This window comes from Leptonotus elevatus, chromosome 5 (genome assembly GCF_054856555.1).
Source record: "Leptonotus elevatus isolate MCC_2025b chromosome 5, RoL_Lele_1.0, whole genome shotgun sequence".
Classification (NCBI taxonomy): Eukaryota; Metazoa; Chordata; class Actinopteri; order Syngnathiformes; family Syngnathidae; genus Leptonotus; species Leptonotus elevatus.
Window position 1 is genome coordinate 10,362,002 of NC_141243.1, and position 22,643 is coordinate 10,384,644.

The following is a 22,643-nucleotide window of genomic DNA, read 5'->3' on the forward strand; positions in this document are numbered from 1 at the left end:
TACTTCTCCCATTTACTACACTTTGGAGTCATACATGGCTAATCTTTACAGGCACGTATAAATCGCCAGAATTTATCAAACGTCACTATTTGTTTTATTTTTTATCCACGGTCTCGACAACGGCATTTGCTAAATTTGCACCTTCTCGCATTCCGTAGCATTTAGCATTTTGGCTAAATGGGAATTGTGAAGGGGATTAAGCGGTTCGTATGTAAATGAAAGCTTTAAAAGATAAACAACACGCCCACGCAAAGAGCATATCTTCTCAAGTCAGTGTCTTTTCCGAGTAGTTTGTCAAACCTTAGTCTCGCCTCGCACTACCGCAATTTAAGACGCATTTCGCGTTTGCAGTTTTCTCCTTCTCGCTTTCCGTGTTTATTAGCAGTCAAGCTAGCTTGTAATGTTTTGGTAATTTTTCTGGCAACTAAATTGAACATTGTTTGCTATCTATCGCGTGTAGTTGATGGTAATGTTATATCGTTGGCGTAAGTTACATTTTCAACTATTCCTCAATCATCAAATTCATAACTGCACATATAAACGAGACGTTTGTCTCACTACTGTATATCGCTCCGTAATTTATCTGAACATCTTTGTGGAGTCTTTTACCGTCATCTGTGTTTATGAAAGGTGAGCCAGTACAAGTAGAAGTTTGTAGACGTCAGTCAACGGTTAGTGCGTCTATGTTGAGCTGCTCCTTTCTTGAGCTGAGTCTTTGAAATTGAATGTATTGTGTGTATGTTTGTTGTTCCTCTCAGGTTGGAGGACATGGTCGTGAACCTTTGCCTGCCACACTTCAATACAAACATAAATTGCAACAAGGTATTCAGCCATTCGGCTTATTCTTTTTAAATGTGCGGTTTTAGTTACAAGGGGCCCACAATAACATGTGCTTTAATAGGCACAAAAAGCTCCATCCTTAAAAATGATAAGGATGAGACAGAGGACAATGGACAGGGATACATTAGTAGTAAGAAAGATTGTATTTTATTTTTCTTGGCGTAAGTCATTCTTTGTGGGAAAAATAGTACTGATAGTTCCTTTTCAAGACAACGGTTTGATAGTCATAGCCATTTTTACCAACAATTGTAATTATACCACCGGTATTTAAAGTACTGACACATTTCTTGCTTCATCAAACACAGTTAGACTCTTGAGTAGTATCACCTGACTACATTTTTGTTGTTTCCCCTCCTTTATCCAGTCCAGTGTGTCTTCTGTAAGGGTAGAGTAATCTTGGTAGACTTGGGGAAAAGAAACATAGCGCGGGGTGCAGGTGGAGGACAAAAGGTTTGAAAATAAAGACCCTGAGGGTCACAGCAGTGTGTGGGAGACCGAATGAATCATCACTAGCCTTTTGCTCTTCTATCTCTGTTTTGTCATATAAGAATAGCTGTATTTTCTATGCACTCTCACAGCTTCTGCTTAAATTTATTTCTACTGTGAATTTGTCACCTCATCCTTGGATGTTCTTCTCAAATTCGAGGGACTTAAATCATTCGATTTGAATGCACATCATCCTTGTCTGGATTGCCATGTGCAACTTCATATAAAGTTGAAGTTAGTCCACACAATTTTATCTCTAGAGAAGCGTTGTTTATTCAAATGTAGTCACAATAGCCATTGGCTTGCTGTGTTCCAATTTTTGATTGTTTCTTTCATGTCTAATGGCAGTTGTGTGCAGATGGGTACGATGTCACAAACCTTATATCAGCGGATCCTGCTCTACGAAGGCGGGGCTTCAAGCTGGAGTACTTTTTACGTCCTCCTGTGCAGGTGACGTGTTGCTCTTTTGTTGTGTTTTACTGGTGGTTGGTTCAAATGGTTGAAATGACACCTTTTATAATCTGTGTGCCCATTTTAAGTACTTTATGGCTAAATTGTCTCACATGGTACTGTCTCTCTCTTGTCTTTTTTTTATTTTTTTAATTAAGGGTTTCGTCTTAGTCCAAGTCAAAAATATAGAATGGACCCTTAAAGATAAACACAAACTGATCTGCTTGGATTTCGAATCATTGTATCCAACAGGAAATATTGGAAATATCAATAATCCCTTGTAGGTTCTGACTGTCGCCATCATAAAATATTTCTTAAGTGTACAGGCGCACAAAATCTTAACATTCTTAACTGGTACTAAAAAATGTACCGCAATAGCTCCCCAGCAAGTGCAACTTAAGTTTTCCAACTCATTCACTCCCAGCCATTTTCACTGAAGCAACCCCCTTCGCTCCTAGCTGTTTTACAGGATTTTGACAGATTTTGCAAGGCCCACAGAATATTGTGTTCTATTGCTATAAAAACATGGACCGACCAAAAGAAAGATTGGAGTCTCTTCTTTCATCAGGAAAAAAAAAAGTATATTTCTATCTGTTTCCGTTTTGCAGCATTTAGCATTAGAATATAGCTAAGTTTCATCATTATTCACAAACCTGTTGAAAACACTAAGGAAAAGAGCTTGTTGCAACATGGCCCTGGTTGATCTCTTATACTCTGCTGACACCTGCTGGCCGTTTTTTGGAATAACTGCCATTGCTTTAAGCGACCTCTCCAGGTCAGAGACGGCATCAAAGCTTTGGTTATGATCCAGCCTAAAAAAAAACATTTAAAAAAAACTTTTTGGGACCATGTCAATATTTAAAATAGAATGTGTTTATACGTTTTTGGAAACAAACGAGTTAAGGTTCCACACAATTTTCTAGTCCTCGTTGTTAACAGGCCGTCCTCGTTCAACAGGTGACGTTAAGGTTCGACTTCCAGGTGGAGCTGTGCCGAGTGGATGTGGAGCTGTGGCCCTGGGGCATGGACCGAGGTCAGTGCACCAAGAGACTGGAAATCAGCACCAACTCTGATCCGCTTCCTCCTCGGAATTTTGGCCAGTATCAAGAGAGTGGAAAGCAAGAGGACGCTTGTCAGTTGAATGGCCACCAGCCGACTCTCCAGGCTCAAAAGTGGGGTGAGAAGACTCTAGATGTGCCTCAGAAAAGGCCTTGTACTCAATCAGGCAGTTCTGAACATGACTTTAAACTGGTGGGCTGTTGTGACGTTAAGGAAGAAACTAAAGTTAGTTTCTCCCGTCCTCCGTTTCACCCGCGGCCTCCTTTCGTCTCCCCTCCTCCTCCTCAACCCGACGACAGTCGGCGAGAGGAGCTGCGGAGCCGAGGGCACCTTTCTTTGACCTCCGTCACGGAGCTCCGCGTGACCCTGCCCTTCGGCGGCTCTGCGTCCGCTCTGGGCCTTAAGGCTTTGGCGGTTTGGGGGCAACCGGCTCGTTGCTGCCCCCCGCAGGAAGTAGAGAAGATTGAGCGCGCCCACAAGGCCAGTCAAAGACCGCTTTGTAAACCTGTCGCAGCTTTCAATCAAATTAAGCAACCTCGCTCGGAAACACCTCCAAGGTAAGTATGTTTTCTTTATACTGATTACTGCATATCAGTTTGGTAACTTAGGTGGAAACTTTTAAATAGTTTCTGTCTTTAAGTTGAAGGACACATTGTGCATTTCTTAAAATAATTTAAAGAAGCCCCCAAGTTTCTTAGTTTGAGACCCAACTATTTGCATACAAGATTACTTTTTAAAGACAATCAAGTTGACAGTAAAGACTATTATCTTTATATTGATTAAAAATGTCTTAACAGTCATAGGTGGCAATAAGATAAATAGGTCTATAAAATGTAGTTTGATTTGACTTGATTTTACTATGAGTTGACTGCATCTTGACACATATGTATTTCCATCTCATTCTAGCTCACAATCTCTCAATTCAATCCCAGAGGAGTTCCTTGACCCCATAACCCAGGAAGTAATGGCACTTCCCATGCTGCTTCCAAGCGGCGTGTCGGTGGACAGAACCACCCTGGAGGAGCACCAGAAGAGGGAAGCCTCGTGGGGGAGACCAGGGAGCGACCCGTTCACCGGCGTCCCCTTCACCGCCACCTCCCAGCCGCTCCCCAATCCCCAGCTCAAAAGACGAATCGACCATTTCCTACTGCAGAACGGCGGCGCGAGGAGGGACGGGACAACGGGGAGACGAGGGGAAGCAGAGAAGCCGAAACCCTCGAGGTTGATCGGCTCTTGGTCGGCGAACAAAAATCGCTGTAAAATGACCGCCACAATGGAGGACCGCGTATCGGCACAGTCGTCGGATTATGGCAATGCTCCATGTGACTCAAAGATTCGCAACAAAACTACAACACGAGATTTCAATGGAGGGAGGAAACGACACCTGAGTGGACCAGAAACGGCTGTGCAACAAATACTACCTCAAGCTAAACAGCCGAGAAGGGACACAACCCCTGGTGAGAGTCGGTCCTCAAACATTTGCGTGCTCCTTTACGTCCTTCTTACCGGAAAATAATTAATTAATTTGAATGTAATTTGTTTTGTTTTTTTAAACTAAGGCTGTTATTTATGTCAATGAGCCTTATTGTTACGTAACAGTATGGCAGAAGCACAGAACAACTCTCTCAGGTGTATTTTCAGAAATGGGCAGATAACAAGATTTACTTGATGGTTTAATTTCACACTTGATAGTTGGGCCAGCACTGCAGTGAAAAGTTGTTGTACAATTAATACCTTTAAAACTAATGTTTCCACTTGCTGTCGACTGAAGATGACATCACCTGTGCTGAGGAAGTAGGTAACGACCAATCATGGCTCACCTGTTTTCTTGGTTTGGTCAGCAAACTGAGCCATGATTGGTTGTTACCTACTTACTCAGCACAGGTGATGTCATCTTCAGTCGACGGCAAGTGAAAAAATTTTTTTTAAAGGTATTAATTGCACATAGAAAATGAAGTTATCCCATTAATTCTAAACAAAATATTAACATTTTACTGCTGGAAATGGCTCAACAAGTCAAGTATCCATTTCAAAATGTCTTGACAATAATATGTTTGTTGTATGTGACTTCCCTAGTCTAAATATTACATTTGTAGAATAAGAGTTATGCAGTAAAATCTAGCCGTTTTTATTCATCACATGGGGCGGCCATTTTGCCACATGCTGTCGACTGAAGATGACATCACAGTTACTCAGGCAACAACCAATCACAGCTCACCTGTTTTCTGAAGCTGAGCTGTGATTGGTTGTTACCTGAGCAACTGTGATTTCATTTTCACTCGACAGCAAATGGCCGCCTTCTGAGTTCTGATATTAGTAAAAACTGCTGGATTGTGCTAATATTAACCACAATACTGTATTTAGACTAGTGGGGTCGCATAGAACATATTACTGTCGAGAGGTTTTTAGGCGGGGGTTGACTTCCCCTTAAAATGAACTATTTAAACAATGTATCCTTTATTTCCTGCGAATTGCGTTCCTCAGGGCCAAGCTCGCATGAGCAACATCTGTCAGCCAGCCTGGACGACGCCCTCTTGTCCGTCTTAAAGGGACGACCCTCCTTTACGTCGTCGGCGCAAGGGACTGTCTCTCTCCTCACTGAATCAGAGGCGGCTTCATCTCAGCGTCAGGCTACCGCTCCGAGTGCTGCAGGTGGGCACCGGAAAAATAAATTAAAACATCACTTTCGGTTTCACAACAAAATTCTATCACCGACGCAAACACACACACAAAAAAGTACAATTTAAGCCAGGAAAAACCCTCCATGATCTGTTTCCTAACTTTCCCTCACTTTGTCTTCCCCAGTCGAGAGGACGTGCTCATGTTGTTCCCGCGTGCTGTCCCTGTACTCGGCGCCGCCGTCGCCCGTTTACCGGCTGCCGTGCGGCCACTTGCTGTGCCGCGCCTGCCTGCAAAGTAACTGCGCGCCCGCGCCAAATGCCGTCACCGCCACGACTGCATCCTCCGCCCGCATCCTGTGCTCTACCTGCCGAAGCGCCACGTCTCGCAGCGACATCGTACGCGTGCATCACTAGCCTGCCCGGAGACAGCGTGCGGAAGCAATCTGTTCTCAAGGAGAAAGCACGGAAACGGCACTTGTCCTTGTTCCGCACTACGTTCTCGGAGGACGTCAAGAAGTATTGCGTAAAAACTATTTGAAAAAGAAAAAAGTAGTCTTTTCATTGAGCACTGCAGCCTTGGTTTAGGCGGCTTGTGGACACACAAAGAGGTGTGAGGTCAGTGCGGCGAAACGCATAAAGACGAAAGCATGGAGGCTGAGGCTTCATGATCTTCTTGCTTGGATACACAGATTCATCATGTCATTTATGCTATCTAGTGGGAAAGCATTTAACGGTTCTGCTTGTCCATGTACATCACTAGCATTGGTAGACGATCACAGATGCATTATTTGTTGTAAATAAATTACTGATGGAGCAGTTGAATTAAATTGGGTGATTTTCCACAGCACACTTGCAGCCTCAGTTATCCACACATACGAAAGCCGGAGCTAAGATTTGAACTCGGGACTAATCGACTGTAAGGCAAATGTGCTATCCACTTGGTCCCCCTGCTGTGGTGTGAATTTCGTCAACAAAAACTATAGGAAAATAATTTTGTCGACACACATTTTTCACCGGACTAAAGCTAGACTAGACTAAAAACCTAATTAATAAACAATAACTGGGACTAAATCAGCTTGCATTCTCGTCGACTAAGACGAGACGAAAAACTGGACAAAATGTATAGACATTTTAGCTGATGAACAGAAACGAGACAAAAATGATATGATTTTGTAAAATCTTGTCTGCTAATCATGTGACACCCTTTCAAATCTGCAGCTAGCAAGTACAACATGCAATCACACGGGACAGACAGGAAGTGGATTCACGATGAACAGTTTAAAAAAAAAAAGTACATTATAGTTATAATGCAACAATCCAACGGCTATAACGTTCCAACAATAATGTTTATCTAACTAATGCTGGCTAATTTACTAGCTCATAGCATGGAGCCATAGTAGCCGCTTGTTGATATACTGTAATTGTGTATGAAATAGTTTTTCATGAAAAATTTTTGTGAAATAGTTTTAGATCTGAAATGTTCAACATTATCTGCGGACGGAAAATATACAGGGATGATTGTCATGACTAAAACTAGACTAAAATGTTGACAGTTTTTGTTGACTAAAACTAGATGAATAACATTTTGTTTTCTTGGATTAAAATAAAGACTAAAATGCTGTATTTATAGTCGACTAAAAATGGACTAAATAAAAAGAGGATGATGTTGACTGTTAAAAACTAACAAGCGTGATTGAAACTGGACTAAAACTGGGACTACGTTTAAAAATGGTGGGCAAAATGAACACTACACGACGCTGTTGTGTTTTTTCTCAGCTCGTTATGGCTCCCCGTCGCATTGGCGGCCATGAGCAAGAACTACAGTGGCCCAAAAGGTGACAACATAAATGACTGACTGATTTCAAGTTTGAAGACACCTGCGATGCTAATTATAAGATACATCAGTGTATCTGGTCAAATGATTTATTTTCAATTTTTTTCCAGGGGTTCCATCATTTTTTGTCCAGGCCTGTTTCATTACTGTTTTTTTCCTAATAATTGTGTTGAACTACAAGTCAACAGCAGTGCCGATTTTCATTGGTTATTTTTTTCCAATTTTTATTTATTATTTACCAACAATTTTTGTCCACTCGCGTACTAGTGAGGTGGGCTGAGGACGGACGTGTCTTTTCCTCCTCGGGAGTGCCACTGAGCATGTAAACGGATGCAAAGTGACCCCAAGACTTGTACATTACAACCACATTGACAAGCATGTTGGTTTCCATGACAACATCAAGCATAATCAAGGTCGTGATCCTGCATCCGCTCCTGAAGAGCTGCATGCAAAATGGCGTCAGGTAAAAACATCAGTGCTTTTTTTGTTGTTGCGTGCAATAAATTGCCACTTTTTTTTTTCCTAGAGCGCTTGTCCTCATTTCAGTGAGCTGGAGTCTGTCCTGAGAACATGCTAACTGTGGGGCAGACATGTTAACCACTAGCTCACTGTGTTGCCTCTATATGCAATGCAGAAAACAATTCTTACGGAAAATTAAGTTGTATCTGACCTTATAGAATTATAAACAGTCATTCTAAGTTCATTGCCGTTATTTTGAGGTTTCCTCGTTTTTTTTTTTTATTGAAAATTATGCGTGTCGTACTCCATATTGAAATATTTTGCCAGTTTATGTGAAGCTCTTGCATGGTCAGTTTTTAACCCGAGTGAAGTTTTTAAAAGTACGTATACTTTATCTGTACCTAACTATTTTTCTGCCGACTTTCTGAATGTTATCGACACCATGACACAATGTAAAAAGCAAACAAAAAAATATCCACAACAAATGTAAAAAGAGAGTGATGAAGCGTGGTTTAGCGACATGGAGGCGTGTGAACCAGAGCACATTTAAATTTAACGTCGACGGCAACAGATTCAGATCTGATTTAGGAAAAATGTTTTGGGATGATTCATGGGGAATATGCTGATACAAGTAAGGTTGATTTTTTTGTCCGTTTTTGTGATCAGCTAATTTCGCATTTTATTATTATTATTGTTACATTAGCAAAGTTGTGGGAACACTTGTCCAGTGTTTCCCCTCTTTGAAAATCAACTCATTCACTGCCGTCGACGGCTATAGACGTCAGAAATTAATTTTAACCAATTATTTTAGTTTAACTTTTTTTTTTCATTTTTGTAAAGAGCATGAAAACCTAGAACTATTAAAAGTCATGCGATTAATTACAATTTAAAATTTCCGGCGATTACATTTTTTTTAAATTATAACCAATTGCATGACTTCACTAATTAACTCACGATTAATCACAAATTTTATATCTGTTTGTAACGTAAAATTTAAAAAAATTCTAGGTTTTCATACTCTTGTTAACGAAAGTTAAATTAATAGAAATAGTTCAAATTAATTTTTGACGTCTATAGCCGTCAATGGCAGTGAATGGGTTAATAAAGGGGGGGGGGGGTCATTTTGTTGTGCAAAGTTATCAAATAGCCTACTTGTATACAGTTGACAATAAATAATCGTTTTTGTTTAGTTTTTTCAATCACATTTAACTTTCAGGACTTTGCTACTTTTACCAATTTTTTTTTTTAAGTATCTATTCTTATACTAAAATAAAAAGTGAGTGTGAGTACTCCTGATGATGTAAATGCCCTTAAGTGCTTAAAAGCAAAAACAACATCTAATTGGCGAGCTACAATGCAGCACATGCAACGCCAGTGGATTTAAAATGCTAATTTTGTTTGGCTCATTAATAGTCATAAAAACAAAGCATAAGCGCTTAATCAGAGTAACCTTGGGGTTGTGCCGTAAGTATTTTTACGTGCCGATCGAATTGCTTGATCACGAAGTGCTCGATCATGGCTGACAAACTCTTGATTAATTGTGTTAAAGGCTTGAGTCTAAATATCCACCCCCGCCCAGTTTGCCCTTTTGCCAGCACCTGATTATTATCGCATGTTGAGTACAGACGAAAACATTTGTTGCCGTTGGTGCGGATAAGTGATGCGCAAACACACAACACCATCCGCCTCGACCTCTGGCGCGCCTGTGACGTCACGGGCAAGTGTCATTCAAGCGCTTAAAAGCGAGCGGCGAGGTGAAGCATCCCGCAACAAGCAAAAAGCTCAGCAGCGATGGCTCGTTCCTCCGTGCTCCCCCTGTGCGTCCTGGGATTCCTCGCGCTCTCCTCCGCCTGCTACATCCAGAACTGCCCCAGGGGAGGCAAGCGAGCCTTGGCCGAGACTGGACTCAGACAGGTGGGGTGACATCACTTTTTTTTGCCGCCACTTTCTTCTTCTTCTTCTTCTCCTCCGTACAGGACTTAAAAAATTAAATTGCAAATCGATACTTGTTGGAATACATTTATTCTTATAGTCGTAGGAGAAGAAGTAGTAGTAGTAGTCCTTACAGATAAATACGTTAAACAAAATTTTTTAAAATAAATAATTAAATAATTCCAGTACATTTATATGTGTTGTATAAGTTTTGGACCATTATGATTGTGCTTAATTGTAAAAAAAAACAAAAAAAAAAAAAACGCAAAAGCTAGTATATTTAATCACTTTACAAGGTTCTTATAACTAATTAAAATATCTCAACCAAATTAAAAAATACTTTTAATATTTGGTTTGCCTTATACATTGGAAAATAGGGACATATTCCAAACGTGCCATTTTTACATTATGCAAATTGTTAAAAAAAACAAAAACTATTTTGTTACAAGATTAATATTAAAGTATTAAAATATTAAAGTATATTTAATCACTTTACAAAAATAGGTTCTTATAACTAATTAAAATATCTAAACAAAATTCAAAAATACTTTTACAAATTGTAAAAATAAAAATAAACTATTTTGTTACAAGATTCTTATTGAGAATGGATTTAAAAAATATATTTTAAGAAATTCCAAAATACATTTATGGGGGACTGCACACAGCAAATATATTTCATTTATTTACATACAAAATTATCTGCAGCTTTATAAATGTTCCATTGAACTTTATTATAAGTTGTGAAGAAGAAAAAACACTGTCATCCTATTTTGTCCTTTAATTCTGGTTTAATAAAATTTTAAAGAAAATTATTAATTAGAATTTAAAACATATTAAATTGGAATATATATTAATGGAGTCCATATAACTTTAGGGGGGAAATGTTCAGGAATATTTCATTTCAAATAAATTAAAAAGACACATTTAAAAGTAGCAAGAAATGTTCTGCTCTGAAATTGTGAATGTGTGATTTGGGTGGAGGCAATTATTCATGTGCATGTTTTAAAATACTTATATTATATAGTTATAAATAAAATTTCTAATTATTTGAAGGGCTAATATGTGACTAAATTATTATTATTATTATTTTAAGATATACAATGTTGGAATTGTGCCACTAATAACAAGAGTAGGCTAACTCCATTTATGTTCATTTGCAGGATAGTGATTCCAAGTTTATGGCTGTTGCTTGATGACTGCTCCTGAAAGTCTAGTGCAATATTGGTCAACAACATAAATCAAATTTCTCAATTTTTCATGAAAGATGATTTTTGTTTTTTTAATATGTAATGTCCAAATTGGAACTAAACTTTGATTCAGACCAATGTCTTTTCTCAAGCAATTTCATCAATGGAGTTAGTAATTCTCCGTGGCCAATAAAGTTAATGTTAGTAAAAGAATGTCCAAAACACTCAGTCTGTGCTGCCCGTGCCTTGCAGTGCATGTCATGCGGCCCCGGGGAAAGAGGCCGCTGCTACGGCCCCAACATCTGCTGCGTGGACGGCTTCGGTTGTCTGCTGGGCTCCCCGGAAACCGCTCACTGCGTGGAGGAGAACTACCTGCTTACCCCCTGCCAGGCTGGGGGGCGACCCTGCGAACTTGAGGGGGGCCGCTGCGCTGCTTCGGGACTCTGCTGTAACTCTGGTATTTAATTATTTTTAAATGCTTTTAAATCTCATTGCCAATGAGTTTGTATGTGTTGTCAGTGGTTAGAATAACTCCTCCTTTTTTCTTTTTCTTTTTTGCAGAGAGCTGTGCAGTGGACTCATCCTGCATGGGGGAGGCTGAGGCGGAGAATCCCAACCAAACCTCTGCAGGGAGCTCACCTGCAGAGCTGCTTCTGCGCCTTCTCCATGTAGCCACCAGGGGGCAGACTGAGTACTAAAACGCTGTTACTCACTTAAATGCCTTTGATAATCCAAATCTGAAACCTACACTCACTTATGTCAGTGATTCCCTAGCCTTTTTTTTTTTTAAGCCAAGGCACATGTAAAAAAAAAAAAACAACAACAACTGTTGTGCCATCTTCTGCCATCTAGTGGAAGAGCATTGAATTGCTCTGCTTGTCACTATATGCCAATGGCCAAGATAGATACTGTAGATAAGCATTATTTGTAGTAAAAAAACAACATTTTGAGCCCAAATAACTAAAATTGAGTACATACAAGTCAACACTGTAAGTAAATAAAATGCCATAGTTGGGCTCCAATTCTTGAGCAGTTTGTGTATGTGACTGTTGAGTGAAAGTGGAATAAAATAGAGTATTTAAAAAAAAAAAAGTGTGTTGCATTTGTCTTTTTCGGCTTAGAATGATTCCAGCAAATATTTGAATATAATGGGAAATGGTGTACTGAACCCCACAAAGACCCTAACACGGACAAGCTAGCACAATCGAAAAAATGGACGATCTGGTTCTTGTAAACGATTTGAATAATGAACGACTCAGCACAGATCTGTTTCAGCAAGTCCACAAATGAAAGTGTTTGTGTGTTTTGTGTCGGTTCCAGCGCGACTACAATGCTGCGCCTGTTAAATTTTGTCAGTTAAATTGTTGGATCAGGGCCATTTGGAGTACACTGATTCACATAGCGCTGACTGGCAGCTGGTAAATGTTCCAAAAGTCTTTTTTTTGCCAACGGTAAGTTTATTATTTGTACCGAGTCCAACATCCTTGCACAATGTTGCTTCAAAAGGCAGTCGTGCCTGGGTCTCAACTGGTCTAACTCACTTTTCAGGACCAAGAGGACGCGAGTAGGTTGGTTCAAGTCTTGGTACAGAACAGTCGTCAAAAGTACATCTAGACGTCACCACACATCTTGACCAATGAAATGCAGCTTGAGCAGATATGAATAAAATTGGCTCACAATTAGGAGTTAACTCTAAAAATTGAATTTAGCATTATTTTGTTACTGAGGTCACAATGTTAGCAACCTTTCGGATACAAATTGTTTTGCTAGTATAAACGTCAAACCAGTGTTGTGTTAGCTAGTTCTTACCAAGTAGCATATATTATTTTTCCCACTTTTGCTACCGAGTTCACAATGTTAGCAATGTTTAGAACTGTTGTGGAAACAGATTGTTTTGCTAGCATAAACATCAAAACAGTGTTAGCTAGTTCTTAACAAATAGCATGTATTATTTTTCCCATTTTTGTTACTGAGTTCACAATGTTTTAGAAACAAATAATTTTGCTAGCATAAGCATCAAGCCCGTGTTAGCTAGTTCTTAACAATTAGCACATATTATTGTCCCACTTTTGTTACTGAGTTCACAATGTTAGCAACGATCTGGATACAAATTGTTTTGCTAGCATAAACGTCAAGCCAGTGTTAGCTAGTTCCTAACAAGCAGCACAGCTCATTTTTCATAAATGAGACTAGCTATTTTGTGTGCAGAGAAGTTTTTCCCCCTAAGTTATCAATTATGTATTGTACTCTATATTCTAAAGGCGTCACATTTGAGGCCCACGGAAGTAAATTATGTTCATTATTGCTAACATTTGTTACCCCGAGCAGTCTGCACAAGTACCCGCTAACTGCGCTTCTGAGTACTTTTGCCACCTCAGGTCACAGGTGAGTTGAACATTTTTCTGTTTTACACCACTGCAAATTACACGCACAATAACAAACATGTTTCTTTTCAAATATGTACGTGAACATGTAATTTAGCTGTAACGTCAAGACTTTTTTTTGTCAACATTAACGCTATCTTTGGTAATATTTAAACAGCTCTTGAATCTTATTCGTAAAACCTGTGACCTACTTGCCTATTTATAAGAAAGCTGCTGATGTGGCAGTTTTCATCAATTAAGTTGTAACCTGTCAGGGCCTGTTTGAGTGTTGTGTTGTGTTGTGTTGTACGCCCACCGCTCTACGTGGGCCGATACACAGGCAATACGTACATATAAAGAGTGGAAGAGCGTCTTTTCTTCACCTCCGCCATCATGGACCTGAAAGTGATTGTGGTGATTTTGTGCCTCGTCGTCGCTTTGGCCATCGACTCTACTGAAGGTAAACACAGCATTAAGTCTGAATGACGGCTTCAATCAAAATGTTGCATTACATTGTCTTTGTAAAGTCATACTTTTTGATACAGCTCTGTAGCAAATTAATATTGTGACCAATTTGAATTCACTATTCTGTTATAAAAATAAAAAAAAAGAAGCTGAGTGATAATAGTGGAGCAATGAAATGAGTAAGTCCTGATTGATATTGCTAAATGTAAAAAAAATTCAACACGAATCTTTAGATTTAGTCATTTAATTGAACACACTCCATTGTTCTTTAATTGTAGGTGGCATCAGTAAATGCTGCGTGAAAACCAGAAAGACCATCCCCAAGCCAACACTCATGAAGGTCCAGACATGGTACATGCAGGACAGCAACGGCGCCTGTGACATTGACGCTCTGGTGTAAGAAAACTCAATTTAAAGCTAATTGTGCCCCATGAATTTCCCCTCGCAGCAAAAGAACCGGGCCATGAATGACTGAGAATACAATATTTTTTTGTTTTCCCAGTTCCCATGGGCAAATAAGCCCATACTAGCATAGCATAGCCTAGCATAGCATAGCGTGTGGCTAATCCTCTCACTGTCCTTTCTAACTTTCTAACAACACTGCCTGTTGAAGTGTGTTGATGCTGTGTTCGAATTAAAAATATATTTATTTCCTCTTGACTTTACAGCTTATATGTGGGGGCATGGAAAAAGCCCATATGTGCTCATCCGAGTATGGAAAAATATCTCAAATGGGTTCAGAAGATGAAGCAGATGAGGCTGAGAAAAGCACACTGACCAATGGCGTGAACGTCCAATTTTGCTTTATTTACACACATTTTGCTTCCATTTGTGGTAAAACATCACTGTTGGCTCCTGGTAGTATTCGTCAACGGATCAAATTATGTTTTTGATGCATTCCTGTTCATGACTGCTCCTGCTGATATAGCCTGGGGCTTGAAGCACTCTTGGGGTGAAAATAAATCACTGTGCCTTTTTTCTTCTTTTTTTAATGCTAAACAAACTCCTCCTTTTATCATTTATTTCCTGGAATCATTTCACCTTCAAATAAACTCAACCATATTATATTGAATATTAGTCGTGTATTTGTCTGCATTTCTTTGATCAACTTGACTCAAATTGAAGGTCAATTGAATATATTTTTTAACAGGATGTGATAATTTACATATATATATATATATATATATATATATATGGATTATTTTTCTTATAATAACATTTCCCAGATGAGTCATGTACAGCATTGCAATCATCGTCCTCGGTGCTGTGCTCATCACAAGGTAAACTTCTGAAAGCATGTTTGTGAAATGAAAGAACGTGGCAGGAATGTTTCTGTGGCAGTTCGGACCGAGCCTTCAATGTGGAAGGTTACACATTCATCTTGCTCAATGTTTTCTTAAAGCCGCACCAGCTGGGTTTATACCAAGCAAAATTCCACCGAGGTAACGTTAACAAGCCATTCATCTTTGACTGACAGCTCCTATTACAGTGTGTAATGTTTGACTGGTTATTTTGTAAATATATATAGTAAATAGAATATATATATATTAAATACAAAATAAAATAAAGGCTCTATAATTCCTCAAATAGTTTACCTTTAATAGATGTACTCATTCACTGCCATAAATTCATTACAAAAAAAGCCGATTAAAAATTAGGGGCAAAAGGCGATTAATAAAAACAAAAAATTTTAATCACTTGACTTCACTAGTTAACTCACGATTAATCACAAATTCTATATGTTCTAAATGAACAATAAAAAAATTCTAGATTTTTATACTCTTGTTAACAAAAGTGGAAAAATAATGTTAAACTAATAGAAATAGTTCAAATTAATTTTTGACATCTATAGCCGTCAACGGCAGTAAATGAGAAAAAAAGAAGAAAGAAAATATTATAAAAAATTCGGGACGCCAGGTGATTAAATTTTTTTATCGTAATTAATCGCATGACTTCACTAGTTAACTCGTGATTAAGCACAAATTTTATGTACAACATTTAATGTACAATAAAAAAATCTAGATTTTCAACAAAAGTAGAAAAAATGTTAAACTAATAGAAATTGTTCAAATGAATTTTTGACGTCTATAGCCGTCAACGGCAGTGAATGAGAAAAAAAGAAGAAAGAAAATATTATAAAAAATTCGGGACATCAGGTGATTAACATTTTTAATCGTAATTAATCGCATGACTTCACTAGTTAACTCGTGATTAATCACAAATTTTATGTACAAAATTAAATGTACAATAAAAAAATCTAGATTTTCAACAAAAGTGGATTTTTTTTTAAACTAATAGAAATAGTTCAAATGAATTTTTGACGTATCATTCATATGCTGGCATACATAGTTAACATATTCACCTGTGATGCAATACCTAATGTGGCCTGTGAGGGAGAAGCGTGTACTTTTCCCACTTTTTTTGCTAATAGTGCATTGATGACGTTACTATTTAATGAGCACAGTATAAGCTTATCATGCATCTGTTGTATGATAATGAGCAGGTGAGCGATGCTTCCTTTTTTAAAACATAATTACTTGCCACATGTTCTACTTTTGCACTACCAAAAATAATTTCTTCTCATTTCCGACAGAATATGGCAGTTGCTTTTATCGGCATCTATGTGGGTGGAGAGACCATATGTTCTCTTGGACAAATTTTCCAAGCCGCTGCATTTGGTGAGTTTTCACATTTCTATGAAACTTAAATAATAAAGCTGTGACAGCTTATGACGCAGTTCTTAAAATAAATAAAGTCTCAGAAAATTTGTTGTTATTAACTTCTCATATAAAAGAATGGTTTGGATCCTGCATACATGAAGAAAATGCTAATTGAATTGAACAAAGTAGGACTCTATATATAAAGTCGGGTCAATTAGTGGAGCCCAGATTTTAATGCAAACATGGTGAAGTGGCATTAGGCTGTTATGCAGCACGCAAATGGGATACGTTGCCAATAGACATGGAGTTAGACTTGAAATCCAGGTTAAAAAAATATTTTTTTTCCACATTCCTTTTATTAAAATCTTTTACTTGCTTGTAAATGCCTTTAAAACTTTTGTTTGTAAATGTGTTTGTTGTCATTATACATTCTTGTAATTTTAATACTGTACACTACTTTTGTTCTCTTCGTCTTTGAATGTCTTCAGGTGTTGTATGTAAATGCTTTTAAGTGTAGTGCTTTTGGTTGGGTGAAGCACTGTTTGTGAAACGTGCTCTATAAATGGATATACCTTGCCAAAACCTTGCTGGTCTTGTCCGTAAATTGAGGTAAAGACATGATAAACTAAATTCACAATAATCAATCATTCATCATCATCATCCTCCTAGCTGAAAAAAAAACACATTTTCTCTTTTGCAGTCTGTCAGGTGGACTTACATACTCATTTACCAACAAACCATGCGGAAGGCCCACAGAAGCATCACCAGGTATTGATTGATATGACCATTCACGTTTCAGAAGATTCCTTTAGCCATATGATCTTGGAACTAAACGTGTGCAATTGCAATATCTGCCACTGGGTGGTGCTGTTTATTGGAGTGACGTTTTATTAATTAAAATATAGAGGACAAAAAACAACAACACACACACACCAAATGACCGTGTCAGGATCCGTGAATGTTTATTGAAAACCAACAATGTTATAAGAGTGTACAGCTTGTTAGGAGAAAACCGAGCTTTTTGTAATTGTTACACTATAAAATGAACAAGCAAGCAAGAATCACTCTATACAGGACTGTCAGGGATACGTTAACATTGGAGAACTGATTCTAGAATTCCACCTCCAAGCGGTTGGTAAGTTGTGCATAATATTATTCTAACAATCTGTATATATTAAATGCCATAATTTTGTCAAACCACACACATACTATGACTAAAGGTTAGAAACGCTTCAGAATAGACTATTATCGGGTACAATAAACATTTGGTGACTTGATTATTTAACAACTAACTTCCAGTTTCACCTCGCAGAACATTTACGACTCCAAAAATATTTTTTTCTTTAAGTTTGGTTATAGATTTACTTATGAAAACAAAAAACGTTTTTAAGTTGGGCTATTACGAAGCTTGATACAGTGTTTTTGTGTAGTGTAGCTTCAAAGGCAACCATAAAAAAACAGCAAACGCACACACACACAAATTGGTTCGAGACAAATAAAAGCAGTTTTTCCCAAAGTTATTCTAGGCATTGCAAGCATAATCCAACATTTATTTTAAAACACAAGTGCTTCATTTTTCTTTTTAAAATACTGACCTAAACTTCCCCAAAAGGTGTCATCTGGGGTTCGGATCTGAATCATTTGGATAAGCCTCTTAGAATGAATTTGCTACCTTTTAATATAAAAGATGGCAACGGTCAACTATAAAATCCTGACCTTGGGTTCCACCAAGCAGCAGTTTGGAAAAAAATAAACCCTGATCAACGAATATGTTCAAGTGCTACCCTTCCCTTTCGGTGCCGCACCGCACCACTGCCAAGCGTGAAACCCGATTTCTACCAAGCAGTGGCGGAGAGTGCTAGCACACGTTGCTGTCCATTGATTGGTCAGCAGAATCATAATCTTCTTTAATGGTATGAGTCAATTGAATGTAAAGGGGGGGGAAAGTATATACTGTGTATATATGTAAAAAAAAAAAATTTGAACACGGTGGATGCCGTCCGAACCCCTGCAGTGGAAAGACGAGCCTGATTAGGGTTTGAAGTACCTGATCCAAACTAAACGTGGCTTAAGCCTACCAAACACAAACGAGAAAATAAAATGCTCCATAGTACTACACTGCTTGGTGGAAAACTGTTTTAAGTGCACGTGACGACGCTGTAAAAATGGATTAGGCTTGCAATGTTCTCCCCAGAAGGACCCCCCCCCCCCCCAAAAAAAACAACAACAACAACCCCGCCCATTGTCAGACACGAGAGGCCGCGACTGACCGACTTGTGAGGCGCACACCCTGTTTGCAAAACTTTCAACCATATTTACAGTCACTCACACTTGAAAACATACCTTTATAAATTTGTTACCGTCAAAGTGCAAATGAAATCAACTTAAAAACACAACAAGTACTCTTTGTTCGCCTTTAAAAGGCAGAAAAGAAGAGCGACATTCTTCATATAGTTACATCTACCATAGCAGCCTAAAAGGATAAATGGAAGCTGAATAAGGTGCTTTAGCTTGTGCCTTCCTGGGGAGGAACGGGATCGATGCTGTGCGGGGAAGTCGTGAACGCTAATCTCAGGTCAATTCTTGAAAGCCAAGAAGAAACGAGTAGATGTGTACTTGATGGTGGTCTAGCTACAGCACGCTAGAGGGAAGGAAGGCAGACTGGGGCTGGACAGACGCAATACGGGGAGGGAGGAGCCGCTCAGGCAGACAGATTGTTGGCCAGCTCAATGAGCGCCAAAGCGCCGTGGAGACGCTCCCGCTGCTCCTGGAGCCGGCGTTTGGCGGCTCCCCCCTGGCTGCTCTTCTCCTCCTCGGCCGCGTCCTCCTCCTCGTCGTTCTCCTCATCAGACTGGAGGAACTCCATGGGGTCCCGCTGCTCCTGGTCCTCCGCCCTGGCTTTGCCCTGCGCCTTCGCCTTGGCGTTGGAGGCGGTGGGGGCGCGCTGCTCTCGGGTCTGCCAGTACCTGCGAGGAACCGCCGGCATTTTTGAACCGCAGAACGTGCCGGCCGCGAAGACATCATTCGCCAAGTGGAAGTTGTCTTACTTTGCCAGCCACTCTGCCACTGCCTTGTTGTCCACAGACTGCGCCTTGTCCGTGCCCTCCTTTGGCTCCTCCCTCTTCAGACGGCAGAATGGATGTCTGGGGCAATGACGATTGGCGTGCGTGAATCGGTTGCCGCACTCTGACAATGAAACGACATATTCAATAAACATTTCAGGGTGTTCAAGCTTCCTTGAGTCAATGTGAGGCAGCGAGTGTCTAGTTTAATTAGATTATTTAAGGCTGATACTCATTTTTGGCAGAAAGAAAATACTGCTTACCAATTCATATAACAAATATCTAATACATAAAATAGTTATTCCCTTCCAGTGCATTTCAATGGGTGTCATTTATATTCAGACAAGGAAACTGCTGAATGACAATACCTATTCAATCCTATGGTAAATGTCAACATTTCGGGAGCCGTCAAACATTCTTTTCCAAATGTGTAACATTGTAATTTATGCATGTTAAACCTGCAGGAAACAACGGATGAAGCCGCATTGCAACGCCTCTTGCAGGTACAAGCCTTTAAGACTCTCAAGTTGATCTTTTATTATACTGTTTGAATCATTGCACTTAGGCATCGTTGTTCATCGCATTCTGTGTAACGAAACACACCGTTATGTTTTTCCATCATGTTTTACGTGTAATGACTGAGCACGCTTGCAGCCACCGGGAAAGCACACGGACAGTTCCATATCATCACCACGTGCCACACTCGTTTCGACTCGACTCAAATGGGTGACCATAATAAAGATTTGCACAAAACTAGCACCTTTCTCAGAGCAGACGAAGGGTTTCTCTCCGGTGTGCAGACGCTGGTGGGTCTTCAGCTGACCACTCTGGACAAATGCCTTGCTGCAGTTAGGATAGTCACACAAATACGGCCTCTCACCTGGAGGGAAGAAAGCATAGGCCCCGTCAGGGTTATCAATTATCGTGTGATACATATCTCACATAAATACCATCTGCCTTCCGAATGTGCTCTACACACACACACATTTTGCCTGTCACAACTCACCCGTGTGTGTTCTCTTATGGGCCTGGAGTGACTTTTCCCTGGGGAACACCCGGTTGCAGATGTTGCAACGGATGCGGCTGGACGACGTCTCCCCCTCGCTGATCAGCTCCCGGACCGTGTCGGCTCGAGGGCGCCCTCTACGGATGCCATCCTTACCCACAACAACAAAAATCATATCAAAATCAAAAACTTACAAACACAACATACACAAAAAAGATAATACTCATCTTTGATTGGTAAAGGTCAAGAGAGGTATTAATCAGACAATTTATAGCTACACAACTGTATTTACCGATTCTCAATCATTGCCGTGGCACACTAGTTTATCCATTTTCAGTTAATTGGTCCAAAATGATTCTAAATTTAATTAATTACTACAAATAGTGTATTTGTTCTATGCCACCGATGTATAATGGCAGACAGAGCAATTAAATACTCATCCTAAGTATCCACCTGTTGCTATTCATACAACCGAATAATGGCTCTGCAATTGGCTAGCAACCAGTTCAGGGTGTACCCCGCCTACTGCCCAAAACCTGCTGGGATAGGCTCCAGCGCCCCCCGCGACCCTTGTGAGGACAAGCGGTTAAGAAAATGGATGGATGGATGAATAATGGCTTTATTTTCCACAAATAAGGCACTGATTATGATTAGACAATGCTGTGCTGTACCGAGAATTGTTCATAACATTGTTGTTATCAAATAAGCATACACAAGAGGGATTAATAACTAACGCTAACACCAAAAGTGCAGCATTGTGTATCATTTTGACAGCTCTTATATTCGTTCGCAGCCCCTTGAGATGCACCATCTCAAATTCGAGCCCTCACAAATACAATACATAAGCATAAATCAAAATCATTCAATCAAAACCTTTATTTAACCAGAAAATAAAAACGTCTCTTTCAGGGCTGATCTGGCCAAGAAGCAAAGCACAATCCACGTCATAAATGTAAACAAAAGAATACAGTCGACATTAAAGTAAACATCAAAGAACTACAAAGAGAAAACTTGGCCTTTTGTTTTAGTTCACGATCTCGCGAGAGTTTCAGCAACGAAGATCACGTTAACTCATTCACTTCCTGTTACATTTTTTGGCGCCAGGCGAGACGTCATGGATGCGAGCAGCTGCTCGACAAACCAGGAAGGGGTTTAAACCCACCAAAGCACACCCTGTTTTCCCCCCTTTTTGAACGACCTTCTGTCATAGAAAATCATATTAAGTCTTACATCGTGTCGTTATTTCTTTACGTTTACACCAGTGGCGTCATTAACAATTTAAAATCTCGTACCTTGTTCTGGTCCGGTGAAGACGCCGCGTCGGCGTCTCCGACTGGCCCGCCTGGAGACGAAGACCCGCTCAGCGAGCCCGGGCTCAGTGTCACGTTGTGGGCGTTTTCCCCCCATTTCCACGGGTAAACCATGAAGTCGCTGAATCCTGGGCTCGCTGGCGTCATGGCCTCGACCTTCTTGGGTTTGATAGGGGTGGTCTTGATGACGGACACCAGGACTCCCTTGGGCGAGTCGTTGCAGAAGATAACGTGAGGGTGCTTGTTGTCGGCCATTGTTTGTATGTCTAAAGTACCGGAAATGGCTGAAAATTCGGACGGCTTTTTCGTGGTTTCCTCCCTTCGGTAGTTAAACGTCTCACGAAAAACGGCGCGCCGTGTTAATCCGGGCTAAATACGTCCTTCATTTCCAATAGGGGGAAAGAATAACTCGGTCCTTAGTCAACAAATATCCCTGCAAAGCTAAATAAAAACGACTTGTGTCGGTCCTAGTGCCGCGAGTCCAGTCTGAGCAGTATTCCCCACACAACTGATTGCACCGCGTTGCAAAATCGCGCCCGAGCAGTAAACGTACCAATCAGCCACAGCGTATCTCACCAACATAACGAAAGCGACCAATAGGATGACCAGGCTCGTCCTATTAGCGAATCGCTCCGCCAGTAGCCAGGAAGTCATAGCGGTCGGTGGTTGTGATTGGTCGACACTTTTTGCCCTATCAGGTTTGAACTCCGGGCGCGCGCACTCGCCGGATTGGCCAAGGAAGCGGATGTTGCCGCACGCGCGGCCTGGGCGGATCCAATGAGAGTGAAAGGCGGTTAATTTTACAGCGCCGATGAGCAGATGGTGGCCTTTTCCCGCGCACACGACTCTATTTGACGTTATTACGTTTTGGGGTACTTTTAAAGGTACAGTATACGCTAAAGCGCCAGC

The 22,643-nt window shown here is 40.1% G+C and overlaps 4 protein-coding genes across 10 annotated transcripts; 3 read left to right on the plus strand and 1 right to left on the minus strand.

Annotated features, from left to right (window-relative positions):
• Positions 1-163: 163 nt before the first annotated feature.
• ubox5 (U-box domain containing 5) lies at positions 164-6,303 on the plus strand. Of its 7 annotated transcripts, none has more exons than XM_086075031.1 (8): positions 181-269; positions 631-671; positions 759-822; positions 1,675-1,776; positions 2,734-3,392; positions 3,742-4,292; positions 5,320-5,487; positions 5,641-6,303. In XM_086075031.1, the coding sequence occupies exons 3-8, from the start codon at positions 769-771 to the stop codon at positions 5,868-5,870; spliced, it is 1,764 nt and encodes a 587-aa protein (XP_085931157.1). In that variant the 5' UTR covers positions 181-269; positions 631-671; positions 759-768; the 3' UTR covers positions 5,871-6,303. The 7 variants fall into 7 exon arrangements, with proteins under 7 accessions (XP_085931158.1, XP_085931156.1, XP_085931154.1 ...); XM_086075033.1 differs by having other exon boundaries at positions 187-203; XM_086075032.1 differs by lacking the exon at positions 631-671 and having other exon boundaries at positions 164-269.
• A 3,225-nt stretch (positions 6,304-9,528) lies between these two features.
• avp (arginine vasopressin) lies at positions 9,529-11,933 on the plus strand. Its single transcript, XM_086075729.1, has 3 exons — positions 9,529-9,663; positions 11,121-11,325; positions 11,430-11,933. The coding sequence occupies exons 1-3, from the start codon at positions 9,541-9,543 to the stop codon at positions 11,564-11,566; spliced, it is 465 nt and encodes a 154-aa protein (XP_085931855.1). The 5' UTR covers positions 9,529-9,540; the 3' UTR covers positions 11,567-11,933.
• A 1,598-nt stretch (positions 11,934-13,531) lies between these two features.
• Positions 13,532-14,770, plus strand: ccl27a (chemokine (C-C motif) ligand 27a). The gene is made up of 3 exons (XM_086076544.1): positions 13,532-13,691; positions 13,975-14,092; positions 14,365-14,770. The coding sequence occupies exons 1-3, from the start codon at positions 13,625-13,627 to the stop codon at positions 14,471-14,473; spliced, it is 294 nt and encodes a 97-aa protein (XP_085932670.1). The 5' UTR covers positions 13,532-13,624; the 3' UTR covers positions 14,474-14,770.
• Positions 14,771-17,293: 2,523 nt separating this feature from the next.
• On the minus strand, positions 17,294-22,276 carry znf367 (zinc finger protein 367). Its single transcript, XM_086074999.1, has 5 exons — positions 21,717-22,276; positions 20,425-20,575; positions 20,179-20,298; positions 19,404-19,542; positions 17,294-19,322 (listed from the first exon to the last, which is right to left on the minus strand). The coding sequence occupies exons 1-5, from the start codon at positions 21,987-21,989 to the stop codon at positions 19,058-19,060; spliced, it is 948 nt and encodes a 315-aa protein (XP_085931125.1). The 5' UTR covers positions 21,990-22,276; the 3' UTR covers positions 17,294-19,057.
• Between the last annotated feature and the right edge of the window lie 367 nt (positions 22,277-22,643).